This window comes from Amblyomma americanum, chromosome 2, assembly GCF_052857255.1.
Source record: "Amblyomma americanum isolate KBUSLIRL-KWMA chromosome 2, ASM5285725v1, whole genome shotgun sequence".
In the NCBI taxonomy this organism is placed as follows: Eukaryota; Metazoa; Arthropoda; class Arachnida; order Ixodida; family Ixodidae; genus Amblyomma; species Amblyomma americanum.
This window is the reverse complement of record NC_135498.1, coordinates 87,921,529-87,946,321: the sequence shown is the minus strand read 5'-3', so window position 1 is coordinate 87,946,321 and position 24,793 is coordinate 87,921,529. Positions and strand designations below refer to the sequence as shown.

The following is a 24,793-nucleotide window of genomic DNA, read 5'->3' as shown; positions in this document are numbered from 1 at the left end:
GCGAATGCACAGTTCGGCATCCTGATCCTTACGTATAGGTAGCAGCACAGGAGTTGTTTAGTCCATCCTTTTGTCTTGCGGCAGGGAATACATCGGCCAGACGGGTTGATGCATTAATAAAAGACTGCTCGAACACAACTTTAACTCCAGCAACTTAGCCGTCCACGTTCGTGACTGTAGTCCTTGTCGCAGGTGCCCTCCGATGTATAAGGCAACAAAAATACTTGCAAAGAGCAGCAACCAACTCACTCGAGAGATAATTTAGGCAGGTTTCATTAACAAGCGAAAAGACGTCTGCGTCAGTACACCCTCAATAGCCCTGTTGGAAAAAGAGTTTGAGGTTCTCTCAAATTCACTTTAATTCCGCGGTTCCTTACGCGTCTCCTTTTCACAGCCCATTGTTTTCGCCACTGCTCTTTAAATATCTTTAGGGATGCCACTTCTTTTCTTCTGATCTTCATCCCACTCTTAGCTTTAGCAAATTGCTCTTTTAGATCGATTTTATGGTTAGCCCTCATCCCCTTTTAGGCCGTGCTCATTGTTGGCTAGCATTCCATCATTTTAGGCCATGTTCTTCGTTGCTTTTCATCGCTTGCTTTTAGGTTGTTAATTGTTTTTCCATTCCAACCACCCTTTCACTTCATTCTCATTACGCATGTATGTCTTCACGCCGCTTTGCGATATTTTAATGTCTATTTTGCGTCTTTGCCTTTTGCATTTTATTATTTTTATCTTTTTATCCCTGTCATTGCCGGCCGCACAGGACTGCCGGTGTGTGTAGATAGTTCTCTTTGCGAAGAGTTGTTACTGCATCCCTTCCCCTGGCCCCTCTCCCCTTCGCTGCCACGTCTTCATTTCGGTGTGAATGGGAGTGTGCCTGATGTTTGGCCAACCGGAGTGGGTCGGACACCCTTGTGTCTTTTGTGTCTGCATGGTGTGGGTTCAAAAATGCGCCTGCGCGCTGCCCCTGCTTTTTTGCTTTGAATTGCGCATGCCCCCTGTAATCACTGCTAATCTTGAGTCACTGTATAAAAATGTGCGGATCGCCTTCGTTTGATATTAAAGTTGTTAGTTCAGCGCACTGTGTGTCTCGTCCTCCTTTCGTCCATTGTCTATCAGCACTTTAGTGTTCAAAATGTCAAACGAACTCGCCCAGCAACACACCCTGCTCAAGTATATTCTTATAGTGCTTAGAATACACTGGCACTATAATAATACAGGCATTATACTAGAAAATATACAGGCACTTTTGGCCAGCATATTCTAGGCACTATTGTGTTCTATTCTATATACTGGAAAACAAGTCTATCTTGCGAACGGCGCCAAAGCAACCAAAACAAGAAATTCGATGAGCCGACGTAAGCCAACGCGCGATCGCGCGGTTTTGTTGACCGTCTACCACGGAGCTTACGGTTGTTGTGATTGTAAAACTGCGTTAGGTGCTTTGAAGTCATGCCTAAGAAGCGAAGAAGTCGAGCGCTGTTCGTGAAGGCGGATGGTGGCCCCATGTTGTTCTCCTTGGTGCCCTGTTCGGAGCGCAAGGAGATACGGGAGCTTATAGAGTACAGAGGTGGCGTTCTCGTACAGCCAGAAAAAGTTCCTGATGCCATACGACTGGTGCCGTCCAGCGTTACTGTTACAGACAGCAGCGATGATGTCTTCTCTGCTAATTACATTCGCGCTTGTGCCAAAAGCGACAAGCTACTTCGTCTCATAGAGTTCAAAATACCAATGGCGCCAGGTGTGGTGGACGCAAGCGACTCCAAGACGAGAAGACTCCGTTCCACTCGCTCAAAAAGGGAATACACGCTTGGCGAAGAAATTGCGATTGCAAAGTTCGTAGCTAAGAAGCCAGGCGTCCGTGTCCATGGCAATGCGGTGTACAAAGAAATGGCCTCGGCTGGTGTCGTGCCCGGCAAGCATTCATGGAAGTCGCTGAAGGAACATTATCTGAAAAAAATCTTCCCCGTGAAACATCTGTACGAGTCACCTCATGAGGTTAACGTTCTGTCTGGAAAACAGTGCAGTGAATCGGCGGGAGACCGAGGCAGCTCGCCCCTACTGGCTGCGGCATCGGGCGTCATCGTCGAGGACAGCGACAGTGAGCAAGAGTCGCGCGAGCCCCAGAGACCTTCCGGGAGTGGTCTACAAGACGAGGGGGCGCCAGCCGAAGTCGTTGCTGAAACGGAAAGTTCATCACCCCTGCAGAGCTCTGGGACATCTCCCGACAGAGCACGTATTCATAAGGAGAGCGATAATGGTAGGGAGCTCTTGTTATTTGCTTCACCCTCTGCTAAGAGACCCGAGAAAACGTTAAGTAAGAGTTCTTCTAAAAGTGGACTGGAAAGCCCATCGGCAAAAAAGAACGACCCTGATCACAGTACCTCGACGTCAGACCAAGGCAGCACTGCAGTTGCACTAAGAAAACATTCCTTGCCAACACCTTCAGAAGTGCTGTGCAAAAAACAAAAGGAGCCTTCCATCAGCACTGCAAGTGTTCGTGTAAGATCTCGACACAGCTTAAGGAAGGCAAGCACAAGCAGAGTGGATGGGCCAGACACTCCTGGACAGGAACCCATCCTGAATGAGGAACGAGGATTGCGGTCATCACTCATGAGGAAATGCAAAAACAGCACACCACGAAAACAGCCCATTCCTCGTCACATGAAGTCAGGCTCTCAAATCTCCGGCATTGGTCGTTCTGCTCGCACAACGGTTTCCGAAAGCCGAAACACGCTACAACGAACCCCTGTGAAATTGCACACTCTAACCCCCGTGAAACCTGACAGTGCAGCTCTGCAAGAATGCTCCAGTAGCCACTTAGGCAAGCAACCACTTCCCGCAAGTAGTGGCAGCAGCATTTTGGGAGATGTGGTTAAATGCACACCATGTCCCAGCAGACACATACCGTTGCGGATTTCTCTGAGGAAATGGCCAAATACTCCACCCCAAGAGCTTACTAACAGCCATTCAAACTCACAGTCATCTCCAAAATCAAGTGGCGACGTCGCCGTGATGCCAAAGGCGAAAAGAGGTACCCTCTCACCAGGACGCTTTCATGGTGGTGACAGTGGCGCTATGGAAGGTTTATTAGAGCGCACACCTTTTCTCAGCAGACAACCTGTTGCACGGTCATCTCCGAGGAAACGGCAGAGTCCAGAACCACAAAAAGACTGCGGAAGCCATTCAAGTACATGGCGCTGTTGTGAATCAGCCGATGATACGATGCTAGATCCAGAGGATCCGCTGCCGCCCTCGCACGCTCGCAGGAGGCTGCTGCCTTGTCCTTCTCCAGCCAATAGCCATAAGAAAAAAGTCATCCCATTGCGCAGTGAGCACAGACCAGACTCAGTGTCCAGCACAGAATACAAATGTACAGATCGCTCGCACACAAGTAATTCCTCGCCTCGCAAGCAACGCAAAATCAGGGAAGAAGGTCACAACAACGTGTCTCACCAAAACCCAAGTCCTTCCTCATCCATGCCCACCCGTGAGATGGCATCAAGCGCCGCAGCCCCTAGTACCAGAACCAGCTCTGGAATATACACGAGAAGCTGCTCCTTGCTGCAAAAGCCATCACTTGAATTGGGCTTAAGAGCCCCAACAGCAAAAACTACACGGGGGAGGAAAAAGGGACCACGAGCTCCTCCGCCCCCGCAGTACGGTGAAGATGGCCATTCGAGCTCTGCTTCCCAGGCTGCAGGCACAGGACAGAACCATAGCCCACCGCTAGGCACTGGTGCAGAAGTGGAGGATCTCGACAGTGCTGATGAAGACCTGCTGATGGAGGCCTTGCTGCAAGAGGCTGCTCTCCGTAATCTTGGTCCTATGCCAGGTGTTGCTGAAGTCCATCCAGTCGGGGCTACCAAAGAAGCGCACAGGGATAATGTGAGTCTGTTTTCACTTCCGATGCAAATATTCACATTTGCTGCTGATTCACTGTTTGCATTTGAACTTGCAGTTTCTAGTGCCACGATTGCTGTCAATTTGAACAGCTTCAGTAACCTCGCATCTGCTGGCTGGTTAATACGTGACAACCATTGTGCAGGTTAGCTACCTTGCTTGGCGTGAAGTTGCAGGTGGCTACTAAACTCCATCAATTTTATGAGATGCCCTTGCTCTCCTGTTTAATCAAAAGAGTGTAGATATGGTTGCATGCAGTCTTTACTAATTGTTGTGCAATGTTACTAATTTCGTTATTTTGCAAATTTGGTAATTCTTTACAATTATGTAAATTTGCAGCAAGTTCACCTGACCATAGTAATCCAGGTGAAAAGCATAAGTTGAGGGCTGCTCGAGCATTTGTGCTGCTATGAAAAATTGGTCCCAGTTCAGCGCTGAGGCCAGAACTGGAGAATATCTATCAGGGTTGTCACTGCAGCTATTCTAGGGCTGCTTTTTGCGAGCTCAAGTTGGGAAGTTGCAGAAGTGTACTGAGGTGAAGCTAAACTTATCATGCACCTTATTTGGCTGGTGTCGTGACGTATATCGTAAATATCACAGGCACAAGGGTCTGTCTTTCTGATTAAAAAAGAAAGCTGGGCAAATTGATGCAGATTCACGATATAACAACAGCATGGTGAATAAACTCATGACCAAGGAGAGGCGCAGATGATACACTCGGCGACTGCATTTGAATGTTTTGGAACGAAGGGCAGACGTGTTGGAGTGTTGTCTGGGCTGCCACCTCTACGCGGTGCCATGTGTGTCAGACAACTGTGCTTGCATGTCAATAAGTGCTTGGTTATACCTATGCGGTTGTGATAACCGTGCTGTTGATGTGCCCTAGCTTTCTCTGGTTGAAAGGACACCTTGGCTTATTTCGCACTGGTTCAGATTGCCAGTTCCAGTGACCTTATGCAGCCAGTCACCTCATGAATCGAGAAACTGAATTTTCAGAAGTACCTAAACCAGTTTTTGCCGTTGTTTTCACTACTTTCATATTTTGCTAGGAACAAAAGTAATTGCATGGATGGTGCATGTTATTAACTTTCTTCTCGGTATCTGGTTGCATAAAAATTTCAGTGTTTTACGCTTTGTTGCGTAATTCGTTGAACGCTGCAACTGTTGCAATGCTACTACCTGTGTTTTGCTAATGCCTTAGATCTGGAGTAAAGTCTGTGGCACATAGACGTTGTGGGAACCTGAACTGTTACAGTGGTCACTGTGAGTGCACGGGCACGTGCCTGGTGCTGCTCACATAATGACAGATCACCGTGAATCTGTGACCGTTAACAGCCTGTCTTGCAACCAAACGTTGACAGTTATCATACTTCACTCTGCCCCTTCCCCCATTTTTGTTTCATTTTTCAGAGAAGTGACCCAGGCTCACCGGCAAGTACTGTTAGCGTGCCGAGCACAACCATTATATCGGACTCCGGGCACTCGCCAGACGAAGACTCTACTCCGGAGTCCGAGCAGGACGATGTGTCCAAGGTGCGGAGAAGGTTGGTGAGGGTGCTGGCGATGCTGAGAGAAGGCAAGAACACTGAGTCACACGAGAGGTGCCCAGCACACTGTGGCTGTCCCCGTTCAACTCGGTACATTCGGACAGCCCGAGAAGCTGTTTCGCTCAGTGCCTTCCTGGCATACCATGGCGAGCCACTGCCAAGTGAGAGCCCAGGAATCAAGGACCCTGAGATAGCCTTGCTCGTAGAAATCCTACTGCGTCATCGTGAAGGCAGAGATAAAAACGAGCATTACGGGAGCGGTTCCGCATGAGGGCCATGAATGCTATTTTTGCCAGCGGTGTCCGGTCAAGTGACTCCAAGGTGCACCGGTTAACATTCTGATCTGATACTATTGTGGTGCGTTATGATGTGCCAGTTGAGGTGCCAGTGTATTGCATGCACACATTGGATATGGTATGGGCTATTGGGATTTTTTGGGGATTTACAAAATGGTTCAGTGTTTGAACTGTTCCCTGAGTGGCTATGTGTTGTTGGTAGCCTGCTTGGAAGGCCAGATACGGGATTCATTTGTGGAGTGCAGTGTTGTCTAGTGCAAGATGCAAGATGTCCATGTGTGTATAACTGCATATGTATGAGAGGCAGAAGAGAGAGCAGTGCGGGTTAGAGGTCAGATGAGAGTTGGAGATAATTACAGTTGGGCAGGACAGACAGGTAACTGGTGATCTTATAGCGTGACAAGTGTGACAAAAAAAGAATGTGGTTGAATGTAGTGAGCAATGGGGGTGGGGAGAACTATTTTAGCAAATGTTTATAGATGAGTAGTCGTCGCTTGTACAACTGCTGTGGTGTCATGTACGACTTTGCAAAATTACAAGGTGCTGGTTGCGTATTTTTTCATTGCTTAATAGAGCGAGCACCGAATGTGCAAGTCTTTGTTGCAATCCAGTTATCCCTGATGTGATCATCTTACTGTGAGGTCAGTAAGTTTTGTGAAAGAAGCTGTGCATTGGTTTTTTGTAATGATATAAAAATCTTTGGCCAGTCAGTCGTTTTACTGCAAGTTCTTACACTGTTTCCTTTGTGTTATCAGCACGGAAGCTGCCTTCTAAGCAGTGGGCCTTTGGTTAGACTGGGCCGACTCAGCCAGGTCAAGGTCCAGGGGTCCTGTATCAAAAGGCCGCTTCTGTCGTGTGACTAGGAGGGACGGGCTTCGAGGAGAGGAGTATTCTAAGGGCTTACTTTACGCATTTACGGGAGTATGTGAGCGATGCAAGCAAAAGTATGTAGTAACTACTACACTTAGACAGTCCAGCTGCTTAAATACAGTAAGAGATCCCAAGACCCCTGGCCGGTGAATCTCTCTACTTTACCAATGGCCAGTCAGAGATCATTTAAGATGACTTTGGGAGCCGCCCACCACAGGAGGCAGCACTATTGCCCTCTCGCAGAGGTTCCGGTGGAGAGCACCCATTCTTCCAGTAGCAGTTTCAATACTGTCGCAGCCTCCCAGCTCAGTGCTGATTATGGAGGTTCAGCACCATGTATAGCTGACCTTGGCTACATTGGGCGTTGGCCAGGGTTAACCAGAAGTACCGCGTCCAGCAAGGTGAACAACTTCGAACCCAGGCGCTTCGTGGAGATGGTAGGGGAATGCCACTGTTGTTAGTAACTTTAGGGAAGAGGTAGGTCGGGCCACCGTGCCGTGTAGGAAAGTTATGACGCCTTCCTTTCACCACCACCGTTTCGCCAGAGGAGGTTTCTTTCTCTCAGTGATGCAATTAACCCCCGAGTGGCCACACAATGCAGCGTCTGCCTTTCCAAAGGTGCTGGTCGGCAAACCCTTCCTCCCTCAGACAAAAGGGAAGATCTTTCCACTGTTGACGGCACTCGCAATGTTGGCTCCATGCAGGTGCCTTTTTGAAGACGCGTCTTAAAATCTGAGGGGTTCCCTGTGAAAATTCTCCGGGGTTGGAGGCCTCCATCCATTCTTAACAGCCTTCAGCATAATCATATAATGTATTTTTATTGTGTAGTTTTTATATTTTAGTTCAAGTTTAGAGCTTTGGCTTTTTCATGAAAGGCTTGAACATAGCCTTTGGTTTATTTCAATGTAAGCTGTTGCAGGCGAAAGTTGATCAACCACTCACATTTGATGTTCTGTAAATGATAGTGGCTGTGTTTGCTCAGCCATGCCATGACGTTGAAGCAGCTTTCTGCATGGAAAAGAAGTACATTGTTCTAGCACTGTTTGTACAGAGTTTACAGTTTTCTAGTCAGGCATTGCACTTTCTAGTTGGGCATTGCACGTGCTTTTTTCTGAAGCAATCTTTTTCCGCACTGTGCTTTATATTGTGTTGCTTAATATTGCGTCATGTATTTTGAAACTGTCTCCCATGATTATCCCTTTTACTATATGTTATTTCAGTTGTGTGAACCTTATTTGCGATTTTTTTCCCGTTGTGACGTACCTAAAAAAGAAAACCGATCTGTCCCCATTCCTGCAACAGCCTCGAAAGAGGCTAGCAGTATGTTCCAAATAACAAATAAGTAAATAATTATTTAGTTTGTTGAAAGTTCTGTGTTCTGTGGGGGGTGGGGGGGGGGGGGGGGGTGCAGGAACTGCAAGTCCTCCTGGCCTAGCACTCTTCCAATGCACACAACCAAGACCACCTTGAATGGTCTGCATGGCCTCGCATGAGCATCTGTTGTCGAGTTCTTATGTCCAGCTTGGAAGCATTGGCACCCTTTTCAAGGGCGGACTGATCAGTGTCAAAGCCGCTCTGAGAAGCACCGCTGCGCGGCCAAGTATATGATGTTTAGTTTATGTGGTTTAACGTCCCGAAGCGACTCAGGCTATGAGGGATGTCGTATTGAAGGGGTCCGGAAATTTCGACCACCTGGGGTTCTGCACTGCCATCGCACAGTACATGGGCCTCTAGAATTTCGCCTCCATCGAAATTCGGCCGCCGCGGCCGGATCGAACCGCGTTATTTCCGTGCAAGCAGATCACTCGTACAGTGAACTCAAAGATGAATCACTGGGGTAGCTCACAATAGTCGCATGTAAAAAAACCAGCTCAGTAAGAGATGCATCTAAACAAATTACATTCACCTGCAGAACTATGAGCACTTCGCATCGCCATTTGTCGGTAGCAGACGACATACGACGCTGCGATTTTTCATCATCGCCAAAAGGCTCAAAGGGGCTCGGTGGGAGAAAAAAAAGAAACAGTGGCTAGGAGGTTGTGTTGAAGTTAGCTGAAGCCAGTGGCATGCATATTTCTTAACTAGGGGCGTATTATGCACCCCACCGTTACCACGACCAGAAGGAACATGCCCTTGCCAGTAAAGGAGCAGCAACGGCGCCGCTAAAAACAGTTGCAGTGGCGCCATCTAGTTGTCTCTATGGATGGAGGATGGATGGATGGATACGGCTGAACCCTTTACATCGGGCGGTGGCTCAATCCACCTAGCCATGTCTTGTGAAATTTTACTCCTGGCTTGCTTTTAGCCACCAATCAGATAACCTTCGCTTGGTTACTTCTAACCTCTTAAAATCCACTTTCCCCTCACTATCCCTAAACCCCAATGCCTTGGGTAAGTCAGCCCCGCTGCCTTCCACTGTAGGGTGAAGCCCATTACAGAAGAGTATCAAGTGTTCAGCCGTTTCCTCCTCCTCTCCGCACCCAATGCACAAAGTGTCTATCTCCTGGTACCTGACTCTATACGTCTTAGTCCGCAAAACTCCAGTCCTGGCCTCAAACAGCAAAGAACTTCTACAATTATCATAGATATTTTCTTTGACAATTTCCTGTTTAAAGGTCCGGTATGTTTCCAGTGCCGATTTCGTCAGCATCCCTGTTTTCCACAACGCTCTCTCTGTTCCTTTAACCTTTTTCTTAACCGATAGTTGCTGATTTGCCCCCTTACTGCTGTCCAGATATTTGCTTGTCAATTTTCTAGTTCGCTTTCTCCATTTCGTGTCAACATTCTTTATATACAGGTATCTGAAAACTTTCCTAGCCCACCGCTTTTCCTCCATCCTTCTCAATCGTTCCTCAAATGCTATCTTACTGCTAGCCTCTCTGCTCTCGAAAGACGCCCATCCCATATCCCCCTGTACCCCCTGATTTGGTGTATTGCCATGTGCTCCCAAAGCTAACCTCCCTACTCCCCGTTGCCTAATTTCCAGCCTTGCTTGAACATCTGGCCTCATACACAGGACCGCATTCCCGAAGGTCAGGCTAGGGACCATCACCCCTTTCCAGATCCCTCTTACCACCTCATACCTATTGTAATTCCACAGTGCCCTATTTTTCATGACAGCTGCATTCCTACTAGCTTTATTCATTACATATTTTTCATGCTCTGTCAGATACTCAGCACTGTTATTTATCCACACCCCAAGATACTTGTACTCATTCACTACTTTTAGCTCGAACTCCTGTATTCTATGCTCGCCGCCCTCTTCATTAAATATCATGACTGCAGATTTTTCCTTACTATACTTGAAGCCTAATCTATCTCCCTCTGTACTGCATATGTCTAACAACAGCACGCCCGCCCCCTCTCGTTCGCGCCATTAGGTAGGTATTCTTACGGACCTCCTTCACCCCGCGACGAAGATGCGGTGGCGCTGATGTTAGCAGCGACTTTCGCATGGTAGGCAAAACAGGTTCCGCTTGCCCGTGCCTACCGCAGCTACCGGCGGCTGCTTCAAGCCTGTGCACTGCAGAAGCAACATGTATTGATCAGCTGAGTCACTGCTGGATCCGCGTAGTAGCATAAAAAATATTAAATTAGCCTCGATAGGTTTCTCGCGCATAAATGCCGCATTCGGAAACTGGCTAACAGGCACTGGGCCACGGTAGTAAAGCGCGAAGTCTGGGAGTCGATAGGCACTGCCACTCAATGCACTTAATAACTTGCAAGTTACTGCGTTCATTCACCTGAACTTCAGGATAGTAGGCTGATAATTTCTCAAGGCAAAAAAAAAAAGACATATGCAGCTGCACACGTACTTATCACCTTGAGCCGGAGTGCACGGGGCGCCGACAGGTTCACTCGCCCCCAAGTAATGCGTTTTTTTGTTAATAGCACACCATGTTTTAATGGCGCGTTCTATGACATTCAATATTTACTTGAAACTGTTTCTTGATATGACGACGTAATTATTTCATTCGAGTAGAAAGAAGTCTGGTAAGTTGTGTCAATCTTGCGCGGTCGCGTTGGTGCGCTTAGAATAGCGTACCTTAAGTGTGCTAAACGCCATATGCTTTTACATTGCATCATGCATGTGTCATGTTTCATGAGGTAGTACATGATCGCGAAGCTTGTTTGGAAAGAAGCTGCCGAAGGCGTGCTACTAACAGACACGTGGTGAGATTGAGAGGGGACGCGGCAATGAGAAGTGTTTTCGTTAGACATGCATGCGATATGTAACTAAACTTGGTGCAAATATGAAATTCCTACGCTAGTTTCACTAATTCCCTTTATTTATAGCTATACCTGGTGCAGTTCTGGGTAATTATAATTAACACCGTCTTCAGGTCCCCCCAAGGTCTCAAATAATTTAGTAGATAGTGCGGTTTTTTTATGCCAGCATATGTACATAAAGCCCTGTTCATTACGATGACGCGATTAGTTCTTTTTCTATATGATCAGTACTTATGCATGCATAGTTACATGAAAACGCTTCTTACAGGAAATAACTAACACAGTACTGCATGTGTAGGGAAAAAATCGAGAGATTTATTACGCTCCTCAACGTCTCAGGAATAGTTTGCGACAAATGGAATCATTTGATTTTCATGCGAATTACGAAGGTGAGTGATCCTGTCGCAGAAAATGTGAGAGGTTACAAAACGAACCTTAAATAGTTTATTCCCTCGTTTATGGCATCTTCGCTTTCGCTTTGGTCAAAAGAAATGCGGCACTGAAATCAAAGAAATTACCTGACAATTTTTGACGACCACACTTCTAAAAAGCGTAATTTATAAATTTGTACTAAATAATTTGCTATAATTTTTCGTCAAGAAACGACTTCAGGGCTAGGAAAGAAAATAATTCTAGAAATCAAAAATTTTCACCAAATCGACCAGCTTGACAAGAGGACAAGTCGGCCTGGCTGGTGCGTGGTCGTGCGGCTAAAAACAGCGCTAAGCGAGACAGGAGATCAGGGACACGATGCTGTCCCCACTTTTCGCACAGCGCGACACGTACGTATGTCAGCAGACGATGAGCGCATGTCTGCTCCGACGAAACAAGGCCAGCGCTTCCCCTCACTATTGTCCTAGTGCAGAGTGAAAACTAGTGCAGTGACACTAGAGCAGAGTGTCAAAACTTGTTTTATTCAATTCCTAGCGCATAAATAAACGGCAGGAACGCTTTCTACATATGTTTACTACTAACCATATACAGTATTGTGCGTTTTTATCGCGAAGACTTTCAAAAGTTTCCCCGCCTCAACCGCTAGCTCATTTGCGGTGAAACTGCACACAGAGCTAACGTATTATGGTAACTTTTGTATCGTAGCAAGTTTAACGACGGTACTTACTTAGTTGAGCTGTGCATGATGCGAAAACGTAATCGTCTACGAAAATATCAGCGAACCAAAACCCGCGGACGATGTTTTTTCCTTGAATGGCGGCAGTTGCGCCATCTGTTTTCGGCACTCGAAAGCGTCATGGCAAGGCCGCCGAGGCGAGCGTTGCAAGAAGCGCGGACCCTTTGAATATGCGGTTCCGGCCGTTTCGTCTGCTTCAACTGAAGCGCCTGCAACATTTTCGGCTAATTGTGCGGAAAAAATATCAGAACAATTGATTTAACGAGGCTTTACCTTTCAAAGAATATTGTTTGCAACGCTTGACTCGGTGGCCTTGTCGCGACGCTTTCCACTGCCGAAAACAGATGGCGCCACTGCCGCCTTTCAGCGAGAAAACGTCGTCTGCGGGTTTTGGTTCGCCGATCTCTACGTAGACGATTACATTTTCGCATCATGCGCGGCTTAGCTCACTAAGTACCGTTGTCAAACTTGCTACGATACAAAAGTTACCATAATACGCAAGCTCTGTGTGCAGTTTCATCGCAAATGAGCCAGCGGTTGAGGCGGGGAAACTTTTGAAAGTATTCGCGATAAAAACGCACAATACTGTATACCGCAGAACCCGACCGCGTCGGCTGCGTTTTTATGGAGGAAAAACGCTAAGGCGCCCGTGGGCTGTGCCATGTCAGTGCACGTTAAAGATCCCCAGGTGGGCGAAATTATTCCGGAGCCCTCCACTATGGCACCTCATTCTTCCTTTCTTCTTTCACTCCCTCCCTTATCCCTTCCCTTACGGCGCGGTTCAGGTGTCCAACGATATATGAGACAGATACTGCGCCATTTCCTTTCCCCAAAAACCAATTATTATTATTATTAGTAGTAGTATACCGTATTGTGCGTTTTTATCGCTGACACATTCAAAAATTTCCCCGCCTCAACCGCTGGCTCATTTGCAGTGAAACTGCACACAGAGCTTGCGTATTATGGTAACTTTTGTATCGTAGCAAGTTTGACAATGCTACTTACTTAGCTCAGGCGCACATGATGCGAAAACGTAAGCGTCTATGAGAGGTCGGCGAGCCAAAACCCGCCGACGACGCTTTTTCGCTTAGAACCGACAGTGGCGCCATTTGTTTTCGGCAGCGGAAAGCTTCACGACTAGGCCGCCCAGGCGAGCGTTGCAAGGAGCGCGGGCCCTTTGAATATGCCGTTCGGCATTTGCTTCATCTTAAGTATTTTAAATTTATAGCACTGAAAAACAAACCAATTCCAGGCGTATCTCATCATTTGCCCTATTAAAACGATATACACACATTAGGCCGGAAGAACGGCTCTTTTTCTCGCAGGACGTTCCGTCGTCGGACGGGAATGGTGTGAGCTGTTGAAAGAAACAATACTAATTTATTGGCAGTACACGCCGTACGCTCGTGTGTACGTTCCGTCCATGTGTCCGTATCTTTCTGAACTGTTTTAAGAACGATCTGCCACCGACTCACCCTTGCAGCTGCACTGGTTGGAAAGCTGGCAAGTAAAAGACGTTCAGGCTGCAAAGCAATCAACCCTCAAAGTGGCCTCCTGCAGCGTCTATGCATCGCTGCAGCCTGTGAGCGTATTCGCTGAACACTGCAGCTCTCATGTCGTCGCTTATCGTGTCGAATTCTTTTTTTATATGCTCCTGAAGACGCTCAACATTGTGAAGGCTTCCAGCCCTGTAGACGCGCGATTTTATGTATCCCCACACGAAAAAATCGCACGGCGTCAAGTCTGGCGATCGCGGTGACCAAGACATATTGGGCGACCCACGCCACATCCACCGGCCCGGAAATACTTCATTGAGCCATTGTCTAACTTTGCTTGCGTAGTGAGCAGGGGCGCCATCTTGCTGGAAGATGCATAGCTGCTGCTGCATGTGGTACTCCACCAGCTCCGGCAGAAATCGTTCCTTCAACAGGCGCAGATAAGAGTCAGCAGTCACAGTGTCCTCAAAGAAGAACGGGCCGACCACTCCCTCTCGCCAAATTGCGCACCAGACAACAGTCCGTGGCGAGTTCACGGCCCTGCCTGGTGTGAGTGAAATGCGGATTGTTTTTCGACCAGAAACGTGTGCACTGCCGGTTTACTTGGCCGTCCAGGTGAAAAACAGCCTCGTCGCTGAACATCAAAAAATCGAGGCGTCCAGGATCTGCTGCCAGTCTCTGCTGCTCTGAGCGACATAATGAGACCCGCTGGGCTTTGTCTGCGGGGCTTAAGTGCTGGTGTACACGCACCCTGTACTGACGCCATCCTTTAATCTGGAGTGTTCGGCTCACCGTCGATGGGGCTACGCCGAAAAGAAGCCCAGCACGGGTGCATGTCATACGAGGGTTGGTTTCAAAGACCCCCTCAACCGCATCACCGATTCCACGGTGTCCCTTTCCTTTATCTTTTCTTGCTTGCCTATTCACGGATCCAGTGTCTTCAAACTTATGGCGCCATTCCGAAACGGCTGTGTGAGACGGTGGCCGCCGACGAAACCGCACCATAAATTGTTTGCGGACGTAGTGCTTTGAGTTTCTCTAAATTAGCCACACCACTGCCGCAGCTTTCTCTTTCGCACTGTAAGTTGGCATACCGCAGCTCAACACACAACACAGTGCAATGAAGACGTCTAAACAGCAGGGAAGAATAAAAAGTTCGTACCACACAACGAAATTAAACGAGAACAGCAGCTCAGGACTTCGTGGTGTCACCCTCCGATGCTTTCAGAGAGTCCCGAAAGCAGACGAAATGAGCTGAATTGGATAAGCCACTCGGCAGAAGAAGAGATCAAACAATATTCTTATTAAGGTAAAGCCTCTTTAAATCAGTTGTTTTGATATTTTTCCGCTCAATTAGCCGAAAATGTTGTAAGCGCTTCAGTTGAAGCAGATTGATTGTAAAACATTTTATTCGCCGGGAAGAGCTTGGCAAGAGGTCGCGTTAAGTGGTCGAGAGTACATAGCCCTCGACGACTTTGTCAGCCCACTCCACCGCCAAAACTTGCGTTCTGGGGTCAGAGCTAGCCAGCACGGTCTCCCACCGCTCGAGAGAAGGAGCTGTAACTATATCACCCGGAGGTGGCTCTATTTTGCAGTCCCACAGGATGTGATCGTAGGTAGCACGTTGGCCGCAGTGTTTGCAGTTTGGGTTGTAAAGATCTGGATAAATGTGCGCGAGGAGTGATGGGGTGCGTATCGATCTCGTCTGTAGACGACGCCACACGCAAATGCCGAACGGCATATTCAAAGGGACCGCGCTCCTTGCAACGCTCGCCTGGGCGGCCTAGTCGTGACGCTTTCCGCTGCCGAAAACAGATGGCGCCACTGCCGGTTCTCAGCGAAAAAGCGTCGTCTGCGGGTTTTGGCTCGCCGATCTCTCGTAGACGCTTACGTTTTCGCATCATGTGCGCCTGAACTAAGTAAGTACCATTGTCAAACTTGCTACGATACAAAAGTTACCATAATACGCAAGCTCTGTGTGCAGTTTCACCGCAAACGAGCCAGCGGTTGAGGCGGGGAAATTTTTGAAAGTGTCAGCGATAAAAACGCACAATACTGTACAACACAGTGGCAAACTATTTCTCTTTATAGGCCACACGTGGCTAACGCGAGCTCGTGTACTTCAACAAATTACTAAGTTGGAAGCATCGACCATTGCTATGATTCGCAGAAACTGGAAACGCGCCTACAAGCCTTGAAAACCCGCGCTCAACACCTTTCCGCGGCGCCACTCCCCGACCTTTTGCCTACCACGAGCCCGCTAGCGACTGCATCGCCACCTTGTTTGTTTACAAACATGCATGAGGTCTTAGAATACACATACTGGCACTGTTGGCCAGTATAATCTAGGCATTATAGTATTTATAGTTCACTATACTGGAAAACAAGTCTACTTGAGAACGGCGCCAAAGCCACGACTGGCTTTAAAGCCGGTCGAAAGCCGGTCGTGGCCAAAGCATGAACTTCGATGAGCCGACGAAAGCTCACGCGCGGTCACGCGGCTTTGTTAACCGTTTACCAGGGAGCTGACGGTTGTTGTGGTTGTAAAACTACGTTAGGTGCTTTGAAGTCATGCCAAAAAGGCGGCGAAGTCGAGCGCTGTTCGTGAAGGCGGATGGTAGCCCCATGTTGTTCTCCTTGGTGCCCTGTTCGGAGCGCAAGGAGATACGGGAGCTTATAGAGTACGGAGGTGGCGTTCTCGTACAGCCAGAAAAAGTTCCTGATGCCATACGACTGGTGCCGTCCAGCGTTACTGTTACAGACAGCAGCGATGTTGTCTTCTCTGCTAATTACATTCGCGCTTGTGCCAAAAGCGACAAGCTACTTCGTCTCATAGAGTTCAAAATACCAATGGCGCCAGCCGTGGTGGACGCAAGCGACTCCAAGACACGAAGACTCCGTTCCATTCGCTCAAGAAGGGAATACACCCTTGGCGAAGAAATTGCGATTGCAGAGTTCGTAGCTAAGAAGCCAGGCGTCCGTGTCCATGGCAATGCGGTGTACAAAGAAATGGCCTCGGCTGGTGTCGTGCCCGGCAAGCATTCATGGCAGTCGCTGAAGGAACATTATCTGAAAAATATCTTCCCCGTGAAACATCTGTACGAGTCGCCTCATGAGGTTAACGTTCCGTCCGGAAAACAGCGCAGTGAATCGGCGGGAGACCAAGGCAGCTCGCCCTTACTGGCTGCGGCATCGGGCGTCATCGTCGAGGACAGCGACAGTGAGGCTGTTCTCTGTAATCTTGGTCCTATGCCAGGTGTTGCTGAAGTCCATCCAGTCGTGGCTACCAAGAAAGCGCACAGGGATGATGTGAGTCTGCAAAAGCCGTCACTTGAATTTGGCTTAAGAACCCCAAAAGCGAAAACTGCACGGGGGAGGAAAAAGGGACCACGAGCTCCTCCGCCCCCGCAGTACGGTGAAGATGGCCATTCGAGCTCTGCTTCCCAGGGTGCAGGCACAGGAAAGAACCACAGCCCATCGCTGGGCTCTGGTGCAGTAGTGGAGGATCTCGGCAGCACTGATGAAGACCTGCCGATGGAGGCCTTGGTGCAAGAGGCTGCTCTCCGTAATCTTGGTCCTATGCCAGGTGTTGCTGAGGTCCATCCAGTCGGGGCTACCAAAGAAGCGCACAGGGATAATGTGAGTCTGTTTTCACTTCCGATGCAAATGTTCACATTTGCGGCTGATTCACTGTTTGGATTTGAACTTGCAGTTTCTAGTGCCACGATTGCTGTCAATTTGAACAGCTTCAGTAGCCTGCGCATCTGCTGGCTGGTTAATACGTGGCAACCATTGTGCAGGTTAGCTACCTTGCTTGGCATGAAGTTGCAGGTGGCTACTAAACTCCATCAATTTTATGAGATCCCCTTGCTGTCATGTTTAATCAAAAGATTGTGTTGATATGGTTGCATGCAGTCTTTACTAATTGTTGTGCAATGTTACTAAATTTGTTATTTTGCCAATTTGGTAATTGTTTACAATTACGTAAATTTGCAGCAAGTTCACCTGACCATAGTAATCCAGGTGAAAAGCATAAGTTGAGGGCTGCTCGAGCATTTGTGCTGCTATGAAAAATTGGTCCCAGTTTAGCACTGAGGCCAGAACTGGAGAATATCTATCAGAGTTGTCACTGCAGCTATTCTAGGGCTGCTTTTTGCGAGCTCCAGTTGGGATGTTGCAGAAGCGTACTGAGGTCAAGTCAACTTATCATGCACCTTATTTCGCTGGTGTCGTGAAGTATATCTTAAATATCACAGGCACAAGGGTCTGTCTTTCTGATTAAAGAAGAGAGCTGGGCAAATCGATGCAGATTCACGATATAACAGCACGGTGAATAAACTCCTGACGAAGGAGAGGCACAGATGATACTCTCGGCTACTACACCTGAATGTTTTGGAACGAAGGGCAGACGTGTTGGAGTGTTGTCTGGGCTGCCACCTCTACACGGTGCCATGTGTGTCAGACAACTGTGCTTGCATGTCAATAAGTGCTTGGTTATACCTATGCGGTTGTGATAACCGTGCGGTGTATGTGCCCTCGCTTTCTCTGGTTGAAAGGACACCTTGGCTTATTTCGCACTGGTTCAGATTGCCAGTTCCAGTGACCTTGTACAGCCAGTCACCTGATGAGTCGAGAAACTGAATTTTCAGAACTACCCAAACCAGTTTTTGCCGTTGTTTTCACTACTTTCATATTTTGCTAGGAACAAAGGTAATTGCATGGATGGTGCATGTGATTAACTTTCTTCTCGGTATCTGATTGCATAAAAATTTCAGTGTTTTACGCTTTGTTGCGTAATTCGTTGAACGCTGCAACTGTTGCAATGCTACTACCTGTGTTTTGCTAATGCCTTAGATTTGGAGTAAAGTCTGTGGCACATAGACTTTGTGGGAACCTGAACTGTTATAGTGGTCTCTGTGAGTGCACGGGCACGTGCCTGGTGCTGCTCACATAATGACAGATCACCGTGAATCTGTGACCGTTAGCATCCTGTCTTGCGACCAAACGTTGACAGTTATCATACTTCACTCTGCCCCTTTCCCCGTTTTTGTTTCATGTTTCAGAGAAGTGACCCAGGCTCACCGGCGAGTACTGTTAGCGCGGCGAGCACAGTCTTTATATCGGATTCCGGGCACTCGCCAGATGAAGACTCTACTCCGGAGTCCGAGCAGGACGATGTGTCCAAGGTGCGGAGAAGGTTGGTGAGGGTGCTGGCGATGCTGAGAGAAGGCAAGAACACTGAGTCACACGAGAGGTGCCCAGCAGACTGTGGCTGTCCCCGTTCAACTCGGTACATTCGCACTTTTCGAGAAGCAATTTCGCTCAGTGCCTTCCTGGCATACCATGGCGAGCCACTGCCAAGCGAGAGCCCAGGAATCGAGGACCCTGAGATAGCCATGCTCCTAGAAATCTTACTGCGTGATCGTGAAGGCAGGGATTAAAACGAGCAGGACGGGAGTGATTCCGCATGAGGGCCATGATATGCTATTTTTGCCAGCGGTGTCCGGTCAAGCGACTCCAAGGTGCACTGGTTAACATTGTGATCTGATACTATTGTGGTGCGTTATGATGTGCCAGTTGAGGTGCCAGTGTATTGCATGCACACATTGGATATGGTATGGGCTACCGGGATTTTTCTGGGATGTACAAAATGGTTCAGTGTTTGAACTGTTCCCTGAGTGGCTATGTGTTGTTGGTAGCCTGCTTGGAAGGCCACCTACGAGATTCATTTGTAGAGTGCAGTGTTGTCTAGTATATCACAGTGCAACAGTTACAGTGCCGACCCATTGCACAAGCGAGCTGCAAAATGTCCATGTGTTATAACTGCATATGTATGAGTGACAGAAGAGAGAGCAGTGCGGGTTAGAGGTCAGATGAGAGTTGGAGATAATTACACTTGGGCAGGACAGATAACTGGTGATCTTGAAGCGTGGCAAGTGTGATAAAAAAGAATGTGGTTGAAGGTAGTGAGCAATGGGTGTGGGGAGAACTGTATTAGCAAATGTTAGTACATGAGTAGTCGTGGCTTGTACAACTGCTGTGGTGGCATGTATGGCTTTGCAGAATCACACTGTGCGGGTTGCATATTTTTTCTTTGCTTGACATATTTTTTCATTGCTTGACAGAGCGAGCATCGAATGTGCAAGTCTTTGTTGCAATCCAGTTATCCCTGATGTAATCATCTTATTGTAAGGTCAGTAAGTTCATTCTAAGTACATTGTTCTTGCACTGTTTATACAGAGTTTACAGTTTCATTTTCAGAAGCTGTGCATTGATTTGTGTAATGATATAAAAATCTTTGGCCAGTCAGTCCTTTTTCTCACAAGATCGAACAGCCAGAAAGCAGTCATCGCTTCTGACGAAGAAGGACCTTGGTGTTAAACACTGATGTCAGTGCTGGTTACGCTGGGTACGCTGATGTCAGCGCACGAGCCTTGAGTCGAACTCTGCACTTGGCAGTGGAACACTCCACCTTTGCAGGCTTGAGTTGTTCGAAACTGGGTTTGCCCCTGAAGGGGCGCAGCGGGGTTTGCGGAGCCTCCTCCAAGCACACACCCCTGAAGAAGCCGGGCACCAGGCCGGGGGTGGCTTGTACCCATTTTTAACGGTGGGTGTCCACTGGTGGGTTTCGAACCAACCGCTTCCCGCAAACCAAACCTTTTTCTGCAAGTTCTTACACTGTCTCCTTTGTGTTATCAGCACAGAAGCTGCCTTGTAAGCAGTGGGCCTTTGGTTAGACTGGGTCGACTCAGCCAGGTCAAGGTCCAGGGGTCCTGTATCAAAAAGCCGCTTTTGTGGTGCGACTAGGAGGGACGGGCTTCGAGGCGAAGAGTACACTAAGGGCTTACTTTACGCATTTACGGGAGTATGTAGTAGCTACTACACTTAAACAGTCCAGCTGCTTAAATACAGTCAGAGATCCCAAGACCCCTAAATCTCTCTACTTTACCAATGGCCAGTCAGAGATCATTCAAGATGACTTTGGGAGCCGCCCACCGCAGGAGGCAGCACTATTGCCCTCTCGCAGAGGTTCCGGTGGAGAGCACCCATTCTTCGAGTAGCAGCTTCATTCAATACTGTCGCAGCCTCCCAGCTCAGTGGTGATGATGGAGGTTCAGCACCATGTATAGCAGACCTTGGTTACATTGGTCGTTGACCAGGGTTAATCAGAAGTACCGCGTCCAGCAAGGTGAACAACTTCGAACCCAGGCGCTTTGTGGAGATGGAAGGGGAATGCCACTGTCGTTAGTAACTTTAGGGAAGAGAGAGGTCGGGCCACCGTTCCCTATGGGAAAGTTACGACACCTTCCTTTCGCCACCACCGTTTTGCCTGAGGAGAAGGTTTTTTTCCCTCAACGATGCAATTTACCCCCGAGTGGTCACACAATGCAGCGTCTGCCTTGCCAAGGGTGCTGGTCGGCAAACCCTTCCTCCCTCAGACAAAAGGGAAGATCTTTCCACTGTTGACGCTCGCAATGTTGGCTCCATGCAGGTGCCTTTTTGAAGACGTGTCTTAAAATCTGAGGGGTTCCCTGTGAAAATTCTCCCGGGTTGGAGGCCTCCATCCATTCTTAACAGCCTTCAGCATAATCATATAATGTATTTTTATTGTGTAGTTTTTATATTTTAGTTCAAGTTTAGAGCTTTGGCTTTTTCATGAACGGCTTGAACATAGCCTTTGGTTTATTTCAATGTAAGCTGTTGCAGGCGAAAGTTGATCAACCACTCACATTTGATGTTATGTAAATGCTAGTGGCTGTGTTTGCTCAGCCATGCCATGACGTTGGAGCAGCTTCCCGCATGGAAAACAAGTACATTGTTCTTGCACTGTTTATACAGAGTTTAGTTTACAGTTTTATTTTCAGTTTGTTGAAAGTTGCGCGGGGGGGGGGGGGGGTGTTGCGGGAACTGCAAGTCCTCCTGGCCTAGCACACTTCTAATGCGCACAACCAAGATCACCTTGAATGGTCTGCATCGCCTCGCATGAGCATCTGTTTTCAAGGGACAACTGCTCAGTGTCAAAGCCGCTCTGAGAAGCACTGCTGTGGGGCCAAGTATATGATGTTTAGTTTATGGGGTTTAACCTCCCGAAGCGACTCAGGCTATGAGGGATGTCGTATTGAAGGGGTCAGGAAATTTCGACCACCTGGGCTTCTGCAATGACATCGCACAGTACATGGGCCTCTAGAATTTCGCTTCCATCGAAATTTGACCGCCGCGGCCGGATCAAACCGAGTCTTTCAGGCCAGCAGCCGAGCACCATAGCTACTGAGCCGCGTCGGCGGCCTAGGACATTGCACTTGTGTGCAGAACTCTAGCTGTTTGGATAGATGGAAAACTTGTGGTAGAGGCAAACCGTGTTTGTGCAAAAGCACACCGATGGTGGTAATCTGATGCATGGCAATGACAACTTACATTTTTTCAGCCACCAGTGAACTTTTCAAACTCATTCACTCAGCTTGTGCACTGTACCTCCTTGGCTGGCATGAAACTGCCTACTGAAGTTCTTGGCTAGTACTATAGAAGACACTTGTGTTAACAGTTGCAGAGCTATCACTTGCAGAACTCACAAAATTTGATGATCCTACTGTCGCACAAGAGCTCCGAGGTTACAATGCATCTTCCTTAGCTTGTGAGCATACACCTTTACACTTGGAAATACATGCGATTTACCACAGTGCTCGCCGTGCATTCCGCAGACAGTGTAGCAAATCCGTGTGCTCATACACTTGAAGCAGAGCCTTGCATACCTTAAACATCTAGACGGTAGTAGTAGAGACAACAGTCTGCTCGTTAGAACACGTGGTTTCGTGGGAGCATCTTCAATTCACGTCAGCGAAGGCATCCCGATCCTGCTATCGAAGAGTATGCTTACAGGCTGTTTGAGAGTTCACTCCTTTCGAGAGTACTTCGAGCATGTATATTGCGCGTGCCTCTGCAAGCGTAGCAGGATGCATGATTGACATGGTGGTACAATAATACCACGTAATAATCTTAATTTCTTGAGTGAAAGAAGGTTAAGGGTGCAGGGAAGAAGTATCCAGGGCTTAGTATTGCAATGTTCTCCATTTATGGCACTGAGGACCTGATCTGCTAGTGTTAAATAAAAAGACTAGGTTTGGCCACATACCAGGCGATCCATGCCGAAGTGAATACTATTGCAATTAATGCATTATTATAAACAACTATGCAAGCAGCGAGCATTTTCATCGCCACCGCCCAGACCTGTAGCTTGCCTCTGTGCTGTCCTTCGTATTGAAATGATGCAAAGTAACACAGAATGCATATGAAGGTTTTGGATCACAATTAGGGTAAGTTTATTCATCCAAATCAAGTCGATCAGTGTCTGCTGGCGTCAAAAACGGCAGTCATGTCTTTTTATAAATACTGAAAAGAGCACACACACTTTCATTCCAGGGTTGCAATACAAACTTTGTACATCGTGGACCGGGTGAAACAAACACTGAAAGTTTGAGTGTCAATGATTTCCCAAAACACCGGGCACATGTGGCATGTTGACATCGGAACTAGAGCTCTGCATTTGAAAGGTTGTTAGTCTTAAAACTGAACCATGCACATAACAGTGAGAATGTTCATCACATTGCAATGATGCACCTCTTCATGCCACTGCATGGTTGAAGCAGCCAACATAACCTCATCACAGACAACCAAAGGAATTTTCACGGAGGCTTACAGGACAAACGCTGAAGTCTGCACTCAAAAGTTCATGCTGCTTAGAACTGTCCATAGCTGCACAGCCCACAATGAAAAAGATGCCCAAATATTTCCCTCCATTTAAAAGCTTTGCATCTGGCAACGCTGGAAGATCTGAGCATGCGAACACTGTGTGGATCTCCGTTGTCCAAGAACACAAGACCACGTCTTGTTCATATATCTTCACTGCCCGTTGTCTTGTACCCTAATAAGATGTCGATTTCACTTCAGTACTGTAGGAACTAGATGCACAACACAGTTTTCGTGAGACATTTCTGGCATGATGTGTTGAATCTAATCATTTGTGGAGGAGGGGAAATGAGGGACTACACAGTTATTCTTACTGAGCTGTTCCGAGTGATGTGGTAATCGGCGCATTCTTGTTTCAACTGCAGTCCCGTGCCTTAGCATTAAAACAGCCTCAGGACTCCATTCAGTCCCTATAGCTTGTGGGATGGCTTCATTTTAGCATTTGCTGGTGCTCTGCATAAGCATTGCATTGAGCGATCAAGTAAACGCAAAGAAACTTGTGGCAAAAATCAGCAGCTGTTTGCAAGGTTACTGATATCACAAAAGTTGCTCTGATTGCAGGCTCACATTTGAGCATAAATTGGAGGCTACAGCATAATAAAGTGGGCATAGGTCAAGCTTGTGGGCTGATTCAACAGAGACTCAATTTACATGAAGATGGCAGTGATATAATAGACGGCAGTCCTCACATTTTGATTACACTAAAAGAGGTAGGCTGTTTTCAGTCAAAGTTGAAGCATATTAAATTAGTCCATTATGTCTGTTGACTAGAAACTAGAACAAGAAATGAAACAGCCCATCACAAAACGAATTAAATGAAAAAAAAAAAGCTGGTTATTGTATTCCAAAGCTAAGACTGCTCGATCTGCACCAAGGTGCCAAATTTTTACCTAACATATAAAACCTATTTAACGAAAATGCAAGTATCAATAAAAATCTGATGAACTGCTCACACATAACTTATCACTTTTTCTTATCAACAGCTTATGTTCACCAAAGAGTTGCAAAGGTGGAAGTGCTGACAGTGCAAGTTTGAACAGGGTGATGAAGGAGAGCATCAAATCGCTGACTTGTCTTTGTCTGGGCCCAGAAGAAGATGGCTCCTAAGTCGAAACATTCTTCAGTAAATTGAGGCTCCCTCACACTTGTTCATGTTTGAGCTGTTAAGTTCACTGCTGCAAGTTCAATATGGTGTACAGTTAGTTGTGGCTACAGATGTATGCAGCATAGCGAATACTGACTCAAAGAAAAAATCTTCCAGCATTACTGGCCTGCCTTTTCCTCATCACAGGATATACACACATGGCCTGACAACAGACTCCAACTTTCATTCATAATTCTTTATGTATACCTCCGCTGTGCAAAAAGCTTGCAGAGATACAAAAACCGAATGGGGTTGAAACACTGTACAGTGGACACTTGCATACCACAGTGGCAGTAGCCATAGCTGACCAGACTGGGCACGTCGAGCAGCTTCACATTTGGTCCGTTCAATCTCCACACGTGCAATGTCCAGAATTTCAGCCAGAACTGCACTGTTGCGAGCCAGCGTGGCTAGTGCGGCTGAACTGAAGCAAC

General features: G+C 47.5%; 2 protein-coding genes across 3 annotated transcripts; both read left to right on the top strand.

The window, feature by feature from the left end:
- Positions 1–1,360: 1,360 nt before the first annotated feature.
- LOC144121571 (uncharacterized) lies at positions 1,361–7,977 on the top strand. The gene is made up of 2 exons (XM_077654847.1): positions 1,361–3,888; positions 5,314–7,977. Exons 1-2 carry the CDS (start codon positions 1,453–1,455, stop codon positions 5,719–5,721), a joined length of 2,844 nt encoding a protein of 947 aa, XP_077510973.1. The 5' UTR covers positions 1,361–1,452; the 3' UTR covers positions 5,722–7,977.
- A 7,924-nt stretch (positions 7,978–15,901) lies between these two features.
- On the top strand, positions 15,902–19,780 carry LOC144121570 (uncharacterized). 2 transcript variants are annotated; one of them, XM_077654845.1, is made up of 2 exons: positions 15,902–17,110; positions 18,535–19,780. In XM_077654845.1, the coding sequence occupies exons 1-2, from the start codon at positions 16,043–16,045 to the stop codon at positions 18,910–18,912; spliced, it is 1,446 nt and encodes a 481-aa protein (XP_077510971.1). In that variant the 5' UTR covers positions 15,902–16,042; the 3' UTR covers positions 18,913–19,780. The 2 variants fall into 2 exon arrangements, with proteins under 2 accessions (XP_077510971.1, XP_077510972.1); XM_077654846.1 differs by having other exon boundaries at positions 15,903–16,780.
- The last annotated feature ends 5,013 nt before the right edge of the window (positions 19,781–24,793 follow it).

What these genes read in the sequence shown, in the direction of transcription:
- LOC144121571 (XM_077654847.1), top strand. Translation starts at nt 1,453, where the DNA reads ATGCCTAAGAAGCGAAGAAGTCGAGCGCTGTTCGTGAAGGCGGATGGT. An exon ending in AAGAAGCGCACAGGGATAAT is followed by an intron (nt 3,889 to 5,313) that starts GTGAGTCTGTTT and finishes TTCATTTTTCAG; the next exon opens with AGAAGTGACCCAGGCTCACC.
- LOC144121570 (XM_077654845.1), top strand. Translation starts at nt 16,043, where the DNA reads ATGCCAAAAAGGCGGCGAAGTCGAGCGCTGTTCGTGAAGGCGGATGGT. An exon ending in AAGAAGCGCACAGGGATAAT is followed by an intron (nt 17,111 to 18,534) that starts GTGAGTCTGTTT and finishes TTCATGTTTCAG; the next exon opens with AGAAGTGACCCAGGCTCACC.